We start from the raw sequence: 16,154 nt of genomic DNA, 5'->3' as shown, positions 1-16,154 counted from the left end.
CCAGACAGGTCGGGCAGCATCTGCTGAAATGAGCAGTCAATGGATGCTGCCCCACATGCTGAGTTCATCCAGCTTGTTTGTATGTGTTGATTTGACCACAGCACCTGCAGTGTACTTTGTGTAGGACCAGACAGCACAACTCAGAATAGAGGAATGCCCATTTAGGACAGAGATGTAGAAAACTATCTTTTGCCAGAGGGTGGTGAATCTGTGGAATTCAATGTTGGTTGTGCAGGCCAAGGCATTGGGTATATTTAAGGTGGAAGCTGATAGGCTCTTAAATAATCATGGCACAAAGGTTACAGGGAGAATGCAAGAGAATGAGGTTGAGAGGGATAATAAATCCACCATGATGGAATGGGCAAAGCCAAATAGCCTAATTTTGCTCATAGGTCTGATGATCAAGAAAAGATCAATCTTTGATTGTCAGTTACAAAGTGAACATCAATTACCCTAATAATTCAGAAACTTAACTTATACTCCTGGCTTACCTCAAGTAATGCTTCTTTATTTCTGTCTCCCATTTCAGAGTTTTCCCTCTTGCCCAGTAGATAATTCTGTTATGAATAAAACTCATTAATGCAGATACAAACATACTTGAAACATTTCTACAATGCAGTTCATTAATGCATTGAGACCCATTACCTGCTGCTGTACCCAGTGCAGTCCCATGCTCCAAGAACAGTTGACAAAGTGGGTTTGTACCAAGTGAGACCACAATATTCAGCTGGTTTCCGAGCTTGGTCTGAGAAAGACAGTGATATCACACCTAGCCTGCATCCACTGCTCTGCATCCTGGAACATGAGGATAGGGAAGCAGAGAAGAATAAAATGCAGTGATGCATTTGTAAAGGGGATTGCCTGACTGCCTTCTGGAGTGGATACATTTGGGGTGCCCAAAGAGTGATTGATGAGGAATTTGGAGCATGAGTCTTGACAGTGAACAACCATATCTTTCAGTCCTATTAGTACTCACATTTCTTTCTTGCAGATTCTGTGGTCCTAGAGGTTTGAAAAAAAAATAATTTCCAATGCTGCTCCCATATTACTCGGTAATAAGTTTAAAGTTCTTGACTGAAATGTATGCAAATTATTAAGTTTTAAATTTAAATTTGACATACAACGTAGGTTTGGTGATACACAAGTCAAGCCTCACATATGTATAGTATATGGAAAACAAGGAGAGAAAAAGAGCTGAATATCTGGAAATGCACAGGTCTGTTCTCAAGGGGCTGCACAGATGAATTTGATTTCCTTCACCCTCAAGAGATTTAGGCTTTATGAAAGCATATTAATAAGATAACAAAAGGAAGCACCTGGAGTCCCAAGTATCAATGTTGACTTCTCAAATGGTGCAATGTACTTTGGTCATCTGAAATGAATCTGTGTAATTCAATCCATTTCTCAATTGGATATACAGCATACCAATGAGATAAGTACTTCAAAAAGTAAACTGAAACGGGAATTACTTGGACTGAAGTTGAAGAACATCATGAGTACAGTGTGTTAGAGTCCTGCTGTATAAGTACTAGCATGATCTCTTGAACTGTGAATACAATACTCCATTCAATACTGCAGCTGCTAAATTGGCTGGAATGGTTTGCAAGATGCGCAAATGTACATTTTTACTGTTTTATGCCAATTGTTATATTGGAAAAGAGGATAGTATGCATGAGGGTGAAACAGCAGCAAGTTTTGTTGAAAACAAATCTACTACACACACCAGCATTAATGACATTTGTCGCAATGGAGATAATACTGTTTAAGTCTCACTGTATGCATCATCTGAGCACAAGCTAAATGAAGTAAAACAAAAATGAGCAATTAGTCAAGGCATTGGTCTTGGCCACTTCAAGAAATCACAACTTTCATGATGCTGAGGGTACTCACTTCTATATGCTCACATCTATGCATAAAGACTGAAATGCAACTTGGTTTTAGATCTGTAGAGTATTAAATGGACTTTGAGATGAGAGAGAAAGTACCAATTTCCACAATGAAAGATCACTTTACTTTATTGTCACCAAACAATTGATACTAGAGTGCACAATCATCACAGTGATATTTGTATCTGCGCTTTGCGCTCCCTGAAGTACAAATCAAAATAAATATAATAAAAAATTTAAATTATAAATCATAATTAGAAAATAGAAAAGGGAAAGTAAGGTAGTGCAAGTCAGATCCAGATATTTTGAAGGTATGGCCCAGATCCAGGTAAGGATCTGTTCAGCAGTCTTATCACAGTTGGAAAGAAGCTGTTCCCAAATCTGGCCGTAAGAATCTTCATGCTCCTGTACCTTCTCCCAGAGGGAAGTGGGACAAAAAGTGTGTTGGCTGGGTGGGTCTTGTCCTTGATTATCCTGGCAGCACAGGTCTGACAGTGTGTCGTGTAAAGTGAGTCCAAGGATGGAAGATTGGTTTGTGTGATGTGCTGGGCTATGTTCACGATCTTCTGCAGCTTCTTCCAGTCTTGGACAGGACAACTTCCATACCAGGTTGTGATGCACCCTAGAAGAATGCTTTTTACGGTGCACCTATAAAAATTAGTGAGGGTTTTAGGGGACAGACCAAATTTCTTCAGCTTTCTCAGGAAGTAAAGGTGCTGGTGGGCCTTCTAGGCAGTGGACTCTGCTTGGTTAGACCAAGTCAGGTCATTTGTGATATTCACCCCGAGGAACTTAAAGCTTTTGACCTTAAAGCACTTGCCTTTTGCCCCATAAAAAATTGGCTTCCTGCCCCTGAGCCACACTGTTTATTCCAGCAAGGTCCCAGGTACAAGTCTGCTGTTGGTGGTCTAGTTCAGAGTCAGTGCAGTGGCACAATTTCAGAGACTGCATTTTAATTCTGATCGTCAGTGCTATCAGTGTGCATCTCCTTGTCACTGCATGGGGTTTCCTTCAGCCAATGCTTCCTATTCACCAGATATGGAGTCTGTTATGCCCATTGCATACACGCAAATCAGGCAGACTTCCCAGTCTGAGACTACCTATGAGGAGCCAAGCAGCACAGGGACAGCTGGTAGAAGATGCCACAACTGGACTTTAGTGTAAAGCAGCACTGGAAACTGAAGCTTCTGCTGAGAACCATTTGCACATCCTCACATTGGAACTGGCATGGAGTTGAAATTTTTGGACAATGGTACGTAAAAAAAGAATGCAAAATCCATGTCGCTTATAGAAATCATCTAAACTCTACAATCCAAGACTTAGATTTACCAGTAACATAAAAACTATTTGCAAGCAGCTTGGAAATAATTTAGGACCATCAATTTGATCATAAATGGACTGTAGAATAAATGGCAGTGGTCCAAACAAGAACAAAATATGTAATACTACAGAACAATTGAAGCCTGCAATTTTCCTTAGAAACTTTACATACCTGTGGATTTTTAAAAAGAGCATACTTCTCAATGCGTTCAGTAAATGTGAGCTTATTCTGGCTGTCCCGAGTCCAGTTCAGCAAGTTCTCCACCAGATTTTCATGATCTTCAAAGATCCTTTCTATAATTGAAAAGATAAGGGTTTTATATGGAGACCAAGAGAATGCACAAGCCTACATCTAAATCTCCCACCCTAAATACAATGTTACATTTTGTACATGAAGGCTTGTCCAAAAAACAGGATCAATTTCATTTCTCAAACTTCCACAACTAAAATTATCTGAAAATGCTGCAGTGCAATGGCTTTTGTATACCAATGGCTACTGTCCCAGCCTGAGGTAAACCCTGGCTCAGGTTAAAGTGAAACTCTTGCAAAGCAATCTTGTACTCAGTTTTCAGATTACTTTACACAAACAGTGGAATTTTAACAGGTAATGCATAACCAGTAGCAACATGCAAAGCACTGAAGGAAGTCAGGTCAGACAGTATCAATGGAGGGAAATAGATAGATGACATTCCTTGTTGAGACCCTTCATCTTGACTAGAAAGAGCTCATACAAGAATTCATTGAAGCAAACTGGGTCTCAATAATGTATCACAAATACAGCATTGGGGGGGGAGCATACATTTGAACAGATTAATTATTTGTATTCACCTTGTTCTAATGTGCTTCACAGTCTTCAGAACGAAGACCATAATAGGCAGATGGGGAGGTGGAGAGTGGGAAAGTTGTAAGAAGCTGGCAGGTGACAAAAAGTGACAAAGGGTTGAGGATGATAGGAGAGGAAGGTAGAACATTGAATAAAAGGTGATGGAGAGTGGACTGGTGGGAGGAGTGTGGGGGTGAGGGCTGATGAAGAGGGAGAGGAAAGGAAGGGGAAAGTCAAGAGTGATGAATGCCAGCTAGACCAAGAGGAAAGTAAAGAAAAAAGGGACTGATGGAGAGTGGTTTACTATAAGGATAAGAATTCTAGGTTCATGCTGCCAGCTTGGAATTGACCAGCTGAGGTGCTATTCCTCTAATATGCAATTTAGCCTTGATTTGGTAGTAAAAGAGGTTGTAGACAGACAGAAGTGTGGGAATAGGAGTGGAACTAAAATTACTGTCCACCGGGAGATCTTGGCTGACATGGTAGACAGACTGAAGGTGCTCGACGAAGTGATACCCCAAATCTGCACCTGGTCTCACTGACGTAGAGGTAACCACAACAGCAGCACTGGATGCAAAAAATTGGCACTGATGGATTCACATATGAAATACTGCTCCACTGAGAATAGCTGTTCAGAGCTCTGAAATGCAGTGAGGGAGATGGCATAGGGCCAGGTGTAGAACTTTGTGAAGGGGCTTTGGTAGGGATGGACAAGGGAGTCATGGAGAGAGTAACTCTTTGAAAAGTGGAAAGGGGAGATGATGTGCCTGGTTATAAGATCCCATCGTCGGTGGCAGAAGTTGCAAAATATAATATGGATAATAGGGAGGATTGGAACAACTTTATCCCTGTTGTGCTTGATTGGATAGTGAGGACATGCAGTGAAGGCTCCATCAATAGCAGTGGAGGGAACCTTGTTTTCTGGAAAAGGATATTTTGGATGTCTTGGAATGGGAAACCTCATTATGAGAACAGAAATGGGCAGATAAAGGAACTGAAAAAAAGGAATAGCATCCTTGCAAGTGACAGGATGGGAGGAGGTGTGTCAAGGTAGTTATGGGAGTTAGTGGGTTTGTACTGGACCTTGGTGGATCTCCCATCTTTCTTACCAGTCCTGATCCCAAAACATCCATTGCCCATTTCCCTCCATATATGCTACCTGACTAACCAAGTTCCTCAAGCACTTCCAACATTGCTCTAGATTCCAGTTTCTACAGTCTGTGGTATCTGTGTAACCTGTAGAGCAAACACTAGGAAATCTGCAGATGCTGGAAATTCAAACAACACACACAAAATGCTGGTGGAACGCAGGAGGCCAGGCAGCATCTATAGGAGAAGCACTGTCATGTTTCGGGCCAAGACCCTTCATCAGGACTAACTGAAAGGAGAGATACTAAGAGATTTGAAAGTAGTGTTCAAGAAGGACGGGTTACACTTGAATCCTGGGGGGACCAATATCCTAGCAGGGAGGTTTGCTAGGGCTACAGGGCAGACTTTAAACTAGTAAGATGGGGGGGCGGGAATCAATTTGAGGAAATCATGGGAGAGGTTAGTTCACCAGTAGAGCAAGTAAACAGACAGTGTGTGAGGGAGGAAAGGCAGGTGATGGAGAAGGGATGCGCTCAGCCCGAAGATGTAGGGGAGAAGAAAGAAAAGGATAATAAATTTGAATGTATTGTTAGGGATGGAAAGAGAGGAGGGGGTGGAGAGTATCTTAAATGTATCTATTTTAATGCTAGGAGCATTATAAGAAAGGTGGATGAGCTTAAAGCGTGGATTGATACCTGGAATTATGATGTTGTAGCTATTAGTGAAACATGGTTGCAGGAAGGGTGTGATTGGCAACTAAATATTCCTGGATTTAGTTGCTTCAGGTGTGATAGAGTAGGAGGGGCCGGGGGGGAGGTGTTGCATTGCTGGTCCGAGAAAATCTTATGGCTGTGCTTTGGAAGGATAGATTAGAGAGCTCCTCTAGGGAGGCTATTTGGGTGGAATTGAGGAATGGGAAGGGTGTAGTAACACTGATAGGAGTGTATAATAGGCCACCTAATGGGGAGCGTGAGTTGGAAGAGCAAATGTGTAAGGAGATAGCAGATATTTGTAGTAAACACAAGGTGGTGATTGTGGGAGATTTTAATTTTCCGCACGTAGACTGGGAAGCTCATTCTGTAAAAGGGCTGGATGGTTTAGAGTTTGTGAAATGTGTGCAGGATAGTTTTTTGCAACAATACATAGAAGTACCGACTAGAGATGGGGCAGTGTTGGATCTCCTGTTAGGGAATGCGATAGGTCAGCTGACAGATGTATGTGTTGGGGAGCACTTCGGGTCCCGTGATCACAATAGCATTAGCTTCACTATAATTATGGAGAAGGACAGGACAGGACCTAGAGTTGAGATTTTTGATTGGAGAAAGGCTAACTTTGAGGAGATGCGAAGGGATTTAGAGAGAGTGGATTGGGTCAAGTTGTTTTATGGGAAGGATGTAATAGGGAAATGGAGGTCATTTAAGGGTGAAATTATGAGGGTACAGAATCTTTATGTTCCTGTTAGGTTGAAAGGAAAGGTTAAAGGTTTGAAAGCACCATGGTTTTCAAAGGATATTAGAAATTTGGTTCAGAAAAAGAGGGATGTCTACAATAGATATAGGCAGCATGGAGTAAAGGAATTGCTCAAGGAATATAAAGAATGTAAAAGGAATCTTAAGAAAGAGATTAGAAAAGCTAAAAGAAGATACGAGGTTGGTTTGGCAAATAAGGTGAAAGTAAATCCGAAAGGTTTCTACAGTTATATTAAAAGCAAGAGGATAGTGAGGGATAAAACTGGCCCCTTAGAGAATGAGAGTAGTCAGCTATGTGTGGAGCCGAGGGAGATGGGAGAGATTTTGAATGATTTCTTCTCTTCGGTATTCACTAAGGAGAAGGATATTGAATTATGTAAGGTGTGGGAAACAAGTAAGGAAGTTATGGAACCTATGACAATTAAAGAGGTGGAAGTACTGGCGCTTTTAAGAAATTTAAAAGTGGATAAATCTCCGGATCCTGGCAGGATATTCCCCCAGGACCTTGAGGGAAATTTGTGTAGAAATAGCAGGAGCTCTGACGGAGATCTTTAAGATGTCATTAGAAATGGGTTCTAGAAGTAAGCCTAGCAATTTTAGACATCAGTTGTGGGTAAATTGAGTTTGACATCAGTGGTGGGTAAATTAATGGAAAGTATTCTTAGAGATAGTATTAATAATTATCTGGATAGACAGGATCTGATTAGGAGTAGCCAGCATGGATTTGTGCGTGGAAGGTCATGCTTGACAAACCTTATTGAATTTTTTGAAGAAGTTACGAGGAATGTTGACGAGGGTAAGGCAGTGAATGTAGTCTATATGGACTTCAGCAAAACCTTTGACAAAGTTCCACATGGAAGGTTAGTTAAGAAGGTTCAGTCGTTAGGTATTAATGCTGGAGTAATAAAATGGATTAAACAGTGGCTAGATGGGAGATGCCAGAGAGTAGTGGTGGATAATTGTTTATTGGGATGGAGGCCGGTGACTAGCGGGGTGCCTCAGGGATCTGTTTTGGGCCCAATGTTGTTTGTAATATACATAAATGACCTGGATGATGGGGTGGTAAATTGGATTAGTAAGTATGCCGATGATACTAAGGTAGGAGATGTTGTGGATAATGAGGTGGGTTTTCAAAGCTTGCAGGGAGATTTATGCCGGTTAGAAGAATGGGCTGAACGTTGGCAGATGGAGTTTAATGCTGAGAAGTGTGAGGTACTACATTTTGGCAGGAATAATCCAAATAGAACATACAGGGTAAATGGTAGGGCATTGAGGAATGCAGAGGAACAGAGAAATCTAGGAATAACAGTGCATAGTTCCCTGAAGGTGGAGTCTCATGTAGATAGGGTGGTGAAGAAGGCTTTTGGAACGCTGGCCTTTATAAATCAAAGCATTGAGTACAGAAGTTGGAATGTAATGTTAAAATTGTACAAGGCATTTGTAAGGCCAAATTTAGAATATTGTGTGCAGTTCTGGTCACCGAATTATAGGAAAGATATCAATAAATTAGAGAGAGTGCAGAGACGATCTACTAGGCTGTTACCTGGGTTTCAGCACTTAAGTTACAGAGAAAGGTTGAACAAGTTAGGTCTCTATTCATTGGAGCGTAGAAGGTTGAGGGGGGATTTGATCGAGGTGTTTAAAATTTTGAGAGGGATAGATAGAGTTGACGTGAATAGGCTGTTTCCATTGAGAGTAGGGGAGATTCAAACGAGAGGACATGATTTGAGAGTTAGGGGGCAGAAGTTTAAGGGAAACATGAGGGGGTATTTCTTTACTCAGAGAGTGATAGCTGTGTGGAATGAGCTTCCTGTAGAAGTAGTAGAGGCCAGTTCAGTTGTGTCATTTAGGGTAAAATTGGATAGGTATATAGACAGGAAAGGAGTGGAGATTTATGGGCTGAGTGCGGGTAGGTGGGACTACGTGAGATTAAGAGTTCGGCACGGACTAGGAGGGCCTGTTTCCGTGCTGTGATTGTTATATGTTATATGTTATATATAGTGGGGGGAGGGGGAAATGCGAAATGATAGGAGAAGACCGGAGGGGGTGGGATGAAGCTAAGAGATGGAAAGGTGATTGGCGAAAGTGATACAGAGCTGGAGAAGGGAAAGTATCATGGGACGGGTGGCCTCGGGAGAAAGAAAGGGAGGGGGGAGCACCAGAGGGAGATGGAGAACAGGCAGAGTGATCGGCAGACAGAGAGAAAAAAAACTAAATATGTCAGGTAAGAAGGGCAGGAGGGGCATTAACAGAAATTAGAGAAGTCAATGTTCATGCCGTCAGGTTGGAAGCTACTCAGCCGGTATATAAGGTGTTGTTTCTCCAACCTGAGTTTGGATTCATTTTGACAGTAGAGGAGGCCATGGATAGACATATCAGAATGGGAATGGGACGTGGAATTAAAATGTGTGGCCACTGGGAAATCCTGCTTTCTCTGGCGGACCGAGCGTAGGAGTTCAGCAAAATGGTCTCCCAGTCTGCATCGGGTCTCACCAATATATAAAAGGTCACACCGGGAGCACCGGACGCAGTATACCACACCTGCTGACTCACCCCTCCCTCCTCTTTCTTGATCTTTCTATCTCCATCTCTGGAGACGGCTTATCTACTGATATCTACTATAAGCCTACAGATTCTCACAGCTACCTGAACTATTCCTCTTCCCACCCTGTCTCTTGCAAAAATGCTACCCCTTTCTCACAATTCCTCCGTCTCTGCCGCATCTGCTCTCAGGATGAGGCTTTTCATTCCAGGACGAAGGAGATGTCTTCCTTTCTTAAACAAAGGGGCTTCCCTTCGTCCACCATCAACTCTGCTCTCAAACACATCTCTCCCATTTCCCGTACATCTGCCCTCATCCCATCTACCCGCCACCCCACTCGGGATAGGGTTCCCCTTGTCCTCACCTACCACCCCACCAGCCTTCAGGTCCAACATATAATTCTCCGTAACTTCTGCCACCTCCAACAGGATCCCACTACCCAGCACATCATTCCCTCCCCCCCTTTCTGCTTTCTACAGGGATCGCTCCCTACGCGACTCCCTTGTCCACTCATCCCCCCCACATCCCTTCCCACTGATCTCCCTCCTGGCACTTATCCTTGTAAATGGAACAAGTGCTACACCTGCCCTTACACTTTCCTCCCTCACCACCATTCAGGGCCCCAGACAGTCCTTCCAGGTGAGGCGACACTTCACCCGTGAGTCGGCTGGTGTGGTATACTGCATCTGGTGCTCCCAGTGTGGCCTTTTATATATTGGTGATACCCGATGCAGACTGGGAGACCGTTTCACTGAACACGGATGCTCGGTCCGCCAGAGAAAACAGGATCTCCCAGTGGCCACACATTTTAATTCCACGTCCCATTCCCATTCTGATATGTCTATCCATGGCCTTCTCTATTGTCAAGATGAATCCAAACTCAGGTTGGAGGAACAACACCTTATATACCGGCTGGGTAGCCTTCATCCTGATGACATGAACATTGACTTCTCTAATTTCCGTTAATGCCCCTCCTGCCCTTCTTACCTGACATATTTAGTTGTTTTTTTTTCTCTCTGCCCATCACTCTGCCTGTTCTCCATCTCCCTCTGGTGCTCCCCCCTCCCTTTCTTTCTCCCGAGGCCTCCTGTCCCAAGATCCTTTCCCTTCTCCAGCTCTGTATCACTTTCGCCAATCACCTTTCCAACTCTTAGCTTCATCCCACCCCCTCCGGTCTTCTATCATTTCGCATTTCCCCCTCCCCCCACTACTTTCAAATCTCTTGGTATCTCTCCTTTCAGTTAGTCCCGACGAAGGGTCTCGGCCCGAAACGTTGACAGCGCTTCTCCTATAGATGCTACCTGGCCTGCTGTGTTCCACCAGCATTTTATGTGTGTTGTTGTGTAACCTGCAGATTGTGTTTTAATTGGTTATTTTAATTCTAGATATTTATAGCAACCTGACCTAAGAGATTGCAATATCTTGTTGTACAATTAAAAATGGAAAATGTCTTATATAATATTCATTCAGTGGATTTATTTACTATTTTATTTCTGATTATTGGATATTTATCCAACAGTTCATTGCATAGACTAGAATCAATTATCATGGAGAATGGGGATATCATGGAAGTTTTATATTTATTTGGCAGGAATATAGTATAAAGTTTCAGTTTTGTTTGACTTGGTATCTTGGATAAAGTTGGTGATTCTCTTGAGCACTCCAAGCAACCTAACATTCAGCAGTGGGGTCATATTGTCTGTTATAGACAAGGTGGTCCAACTTTGTAAAGACTTTTCCCATTATTACCTTCACATGCATCTCTGTAACTTCTGAAGACTGAATGAAGCACCATGGAATAAGGACAATACAAATCATTAATTTGGTCAAATGTATGCTTTCTTCCCTTAATGATACATTTCTGGTACACAGAGACCAGTTTACTTCAATTAATTATTGCACGAGCTCCATTGCCACTATGATGTCAGGTGTTTTATATATGGTTCCTTATTAAATCATTGCTTTTTATTCGGAGAACCACAGTTGCTGAATTATTTTGAATTAACTGTATCTGAACTCTATGACTCTAGCTTACTGGGAAGTGAAAGAATGCAACAGGAAAAGGAAGACTGACCATCACTGACTGATAAGAATATGGCTAAAAGGCAAAAGTCTGTATATTTATATTGCTTTTCCATAAAACATTCCCAAAAGGTTGTAAATATTAACCTGCTTTACTAGAATTTTTTTGCAAAATTTTCTCAATCTTTAATTTCCCTAGTCACTTTGTAATTAAATTTGGAGGAAACATGGAAATCCACCACCTTCTGCCCTAGATTTCTGGTATACACATGACATAATAGGGACCTGCAATGTGTTTAAAAATGTTAACAGGCTGAAAAATGTTGACCTACAAAGTAAAGATAGAATTTTAGCTTTGAGTAAAAACAAATTGTCTCTCCTAGAAGCTAAATTATAAAACTATAATCATGTCCTGAATCCCAAGGACAAAATTTATTACAACAACATTGATCTGTCTTGGAAATTGTCTTAGCCAAAATATAGCAAGGCACATCCATTAACTGTCTGAGTAGCCTGTTTTTGGGAATGCAGCCTTGCAGCTCCAGTGATGATTTTATGCATTATTGCACAGCAAAGTGAAGAGGATATTTATGTTCTAAACTAAGTTATATCCTTTCACACATCATTCCCCATAGTAAGTAATTTTCAAAAATATTTAGTTTGATTGGTCTTAAGACCTACCAGTTGAATGTGCATATCAATTTGACAACATATATTTGAGCGCAATATTGCTCTAAGATTTCATACTTCTCAGAATTCACAGCTTTTTAAAATGTGTTAATTTAAACTAAGATTTCATTCCATTATCATTTAGACTGATTTTGAAAGCTATGCAACAACATTAACAGCTACCGTAATGTGCAAAAATCATAGGCACATGTATATAAGCCAGGATGCACTTTTGCACATTTATGACTGTGAGGCCAAGCACAGCCATCTTCAAGTTTGCTGATGACTGTTGCAGGCTGAATCAAAGGAGGTGATGAATCAGCTTACAGGAGAGAGATTGAAAATCTGCTGCCATCAGGAAGGAGGTACAAGAGCCTCAGGACTCACAACACCAGGTTCAGAATTGTTCAACCATCAACTACCCCTCAACCACTAGGCTCATGAACCAAAGGGAATAATTTCACTCAACTTCACTTGCCACATCATTAAAATGCTCCCACAACCAATGAACTCACTCTCAAAGACTCTTCATCTCATCTTCTTGATATTTATTACTTACTATTATTTATTCTTTTTGTATTTGCACAGTTTGTTGTCTTCTGCATTCTGGCTGAACACCCATTCAGTGTGGTCTGCTATTAATTCTGTTACAGTTATTAGTCTATAGATCTATTGAGTATGCCCACAAGAAAATGATCAATGGCTTTCAAGTCTGGCAACCAAGTAAAATGCAAGAATTGAATTGAATTGACTATTTCTTAAATCCTTCACATACATGAGGAGTAAAAATCTTTACATCTCCATCTAAATGTGCAATCATAGTAATTTATAATAATTTATTATAAATAGAACAGTAAATGTAATGCAGAGTACACTAAAATCAGTGTGAGTTCATCAGTCTGATAGCCTGGTGGAAGAAGTCCATGCTATGCTGTCCTCTTATTACTGCCACTGGCCAGGAAGTACTGAAGCCTCAAGCCCTACACCACCAGGTTCAGGAACAGTTATTATCAGGTTCAGGAACAGTTGCTATCAGGCTCTTGAACCAGAGGGGTTAACTTCACTCACCCTAACCGATTCCACAACCTATGGACTCACTTTTAATGACTCTACAACTCGTGTTCTCATTATTTAGTGTATACAGTATTTATTATTATTTCTATTTATTTATTACTATTACTAGTATTCTTTTTTTGTATTTGCAGATTGTTGTTCTTTGTACATTGGTTGTTTGTCCCTCTCTGTCATGTGCAGTTTTTAATTTATTCTATTGGGTTTCTTTCTATTTACCATTAATGCCTGCAAAATGAATCACAGGGTAGTATATGGTGACATATAATTTTAATAATAAATTGATTTTGAACTTGGCACCAATTCTGCTAAAAGGGCTCTTGATCTTCCAGTCCATGTATTTGGATACACACAGCTACAGACTTCTAAGTACATAGAATCTGCCTCTGAAGGTTCATCAGGGCAAGAGGTTTAGTTGTTCATTACTAAGACGAGGGCCTCAGGTCCATATCCTGGCCAACAGCGGTGAATGATTGCCATTGCTAGGGTCTGGCAGAACTTGCTTCATAAGTTGACAAATTGCCCAGATCATACAATTGCTCTATTCACCTCCTGCAGGATGAAATGGAAACTATTTCCTCTTCTGCTTGTTTGGCCATAAAAGCTCAACAGCCAGTGATCATAATTGATTTGGTTACCAGAGAAAAATCTCTGGGCTGCAGAGAGCTGTGCAGGAATGGTGGGGTCAGCAGCAGCTTTCATTACCTACAAGTGATGGAAGACTGCAGGATTCAAACAATCTTATAATGAGGTAGATGTTGCTAGTTACCAGCCACAATATACATCTCAGTACTGAGTGGCCAGATCATTCATCAATAGATCTGTCAGGCAGCTCTTCCATAATACATAATGAGTGATTATTTGTATCAAGTTCCATACCCAGAAACAAAGAGGGCTGGAATTTGCACCAACTTTCCAGCACTCATAACTGACACAGTACCATCATCAGTACTGCATCTCTATATCTATAATGCTATACAGGCCCCATTAAGTGTGAACTCAACTACAGTTCTCATTCCTGGCTAATATCCTGAGAAGTACATGAGGTACCAGTATAGATTCCTGGAAGGGCCACCAACATAGAAGATTCTGCAAAGGCAAATTTTGAGAGACTCATTTTACTGGCTGCTCACTTAGAACTGAATTCATGTCAATCAAAGTCAGTCATTCAGGTTTCAGATGACACTCTGAATATTGAAAGACTCAAGCATCAGATGAGTACATAGCCTTGAGAAAAGTGATCACTTATCTATTTAGAAAGTTGAACGATATCCTTGCGCAGTTGGTCAATGAACACAACTAACTCACCCATTTGAAGTTCTGGAATTGTTTCAACTAATGACCAATCTGAGCTGAATCCACAGTGCGATTTATCCATGAGGTTGTCTAGCACCTGCCTGACTGTTTGTCTTTCATCAACCATCATAGTTTTGGAACTCTCATCAGACATGTGGACCCGTATCACCAGCTGCAAGAATGAAATTAAATAGTTAATCAGAAAGTTAGAATTTCTAATTCATTATTTCCAAATATCAACTAATTTGAAAAATACCCTCCAGTAAAAAAGTCAACCTAAAATGAGAGATATGCTGCTAATTACTTTGCACCGTACCTTATTCTCACAGCAACAGATACATTTCTGATCATCTCCATTTTTAATATACAAACAATATAACAAATCATGTCAACATATTTTGTAAAATGAAAGATTAAGAATGACAGACCTCAAGTTGGCTCCCCAGTATCTGCAGTTACTTGATAATATTTGAAAGTACACGTATGCTTTCAAATTCACAATAACTTTCTCTCAGATTGCCAATAATGTCCTTGCTTGTGCTACTCTGGATTTATTGGCTTACAAGTTTTCAAGCAAAACAGGCAGTATTGGTAAGTTGCCCAATTACAGCCAAGTATGATATGCAATTCCTCGGTGACCAAAAAACGTTTTAAATGTAGATTGTCAGCAATGTTAAATCTGGTATACTCAACAGCTCCAGCTAGGTTGAAAAAGAGATGTGATCTGACTGGATAAAATGAATGCAGACTGACACATCTCAGGAAAGCATCACATCATCTTCTGATTTCTCATTCCAACTACATATTTCATTTTATTTAGAGATACAGTGCAGAACAGGTCTTTCCACCCCTCCAACCAACTGATTTAACCCTGGACAATTTACAATAATCAATTAACCTACTAACTAATAAGTCTTTAACTGTGGGAGGAAGCTGGAGCACCCAGAAGAAACCCATGCTCACATGGGAAGGAATGCAAAAAAAATTACTTACAGAGGATGATAGAATTGAAGTCCAAACTTTGATGCCCTGAGCTGTGGTAGTGTCGTGCTAACTGCTAAGCAACAGTGGCACCCCTCAATCCCCCCATCACTCCCATACTTTATTATTCTTCTTACAACAAAATATTTAATGCAGATCAGCACTTAATGTCCAACTCTAATTTCCCTTGAACCAACAGCTTGCTGAACCACTTAAAACTGGACCACCAAGGAGAACAGCAGATTTTGAAACCTTATAGACATCAGAAACAAAAAAATGTATAAGATAGGAACAGGGCCATTGACCTGTAGTGACAAGAGTTCTCAGTAAATGCTCTCCTTACACACGCATATTCACACGCACACAAACGCTGCCTTGTCATTCTGCTGTCATTGTGCTATGTGTGTAGGTCAATGTCTTCCCCGATATAGTCATACAATGGGCCTTAAATCAAGCTGATGAGCTCAGGTTGGCTTTATGGAGCCTTTCCTGTGGACTATTCCATTTCTTCAGTGGCAGTGATATGTCACTGTGCATGTTGCTTGTATACTATAGTTAAGATAGATTCTTCTGTTCAGTTTAGATTGTAACTATATTGAGGGGTGCTTCATATTCTAATTCATGTATTGTCTTAACTTTGTTGGTAATTAAAGATGATATAAGAATGACAGACCTCAAGTTCCTAAAAAAAAGCTATTATTTGCCCTCCATAAGGGGGAGAGATGGGACTGCCTTGAGTTCACACTGGAAGAATAAGTACAGAGGTATTTTTGTGTTTTCTGGTAGGTATCTTTTTGTAAGTATTGTCAGTTTCCTTTTCACTACTTTCGCCAAGTTTTGTAAGTTTGAATTTTGGTGCACCTAATAAACAGCCTTGCACTAAAGGGCTAAGTGACTCCAGCCACGTTGTTCCTTTGGGGTCATAACACATGTATCTAACATTTGGTGGCAGTGGTGGGATGACCGTTTGCAAAGGCATGCGTTCA

General features: G+C 40.9%; 1 protein-coding gene across 6 annotated transcripts in view; it reads right to left on the bottom strand.

Moving 5' to 3' along the window:
• The window catches only part of LOC132392788 (ras-associated and pleckstrin homology domains-containing protein 1-like), a 194,990-nt gene that overhangs the window by 51,398 nt on the left and 127,438 nt on the right, over window positions 1-16,154 (bottom strand). For all 6 annotated transcript variants that reach the window (XM_059967141.1, XM_059967139.1, XM_059967143.1 and 3 more), the window contains 3 exons: window positions 14,200-14,359; window positions 3,379-3,500; window positions 492-557 (listed from right to left, as the gene is read on the bottom strand). In XM_059967141.1, the coding sequence (XP_059823124.1) occupies window positions 492-557; window positions 3,379-3,500; window positions 14,200-14,359 (348 nt within the window). The remainder of the gene's footprint in view (window positions 1-491; window positions 558-3,378; window positions 3,501-14,199; window positions 14,360-16,154) is intronic.

Source organism: Hypanus sabinus, chromosome 4 (genome assembly GCF_030144855.1).
Source record: "Hypanus sabinus isolate sHypSab1 chromosome 4, sHypSab1.hap1, whole genome shotgun sequence".
Lineage (NCBI taxonomy): Eukaryota > Metazoa > Chordata > Chondrichthyes > Myliobatiformes > Dasyatidae > Hypanus > Hypanus sabinus.
This window is presented reverse-complemented; position numbering and strand designations above follow the sequence as displayed.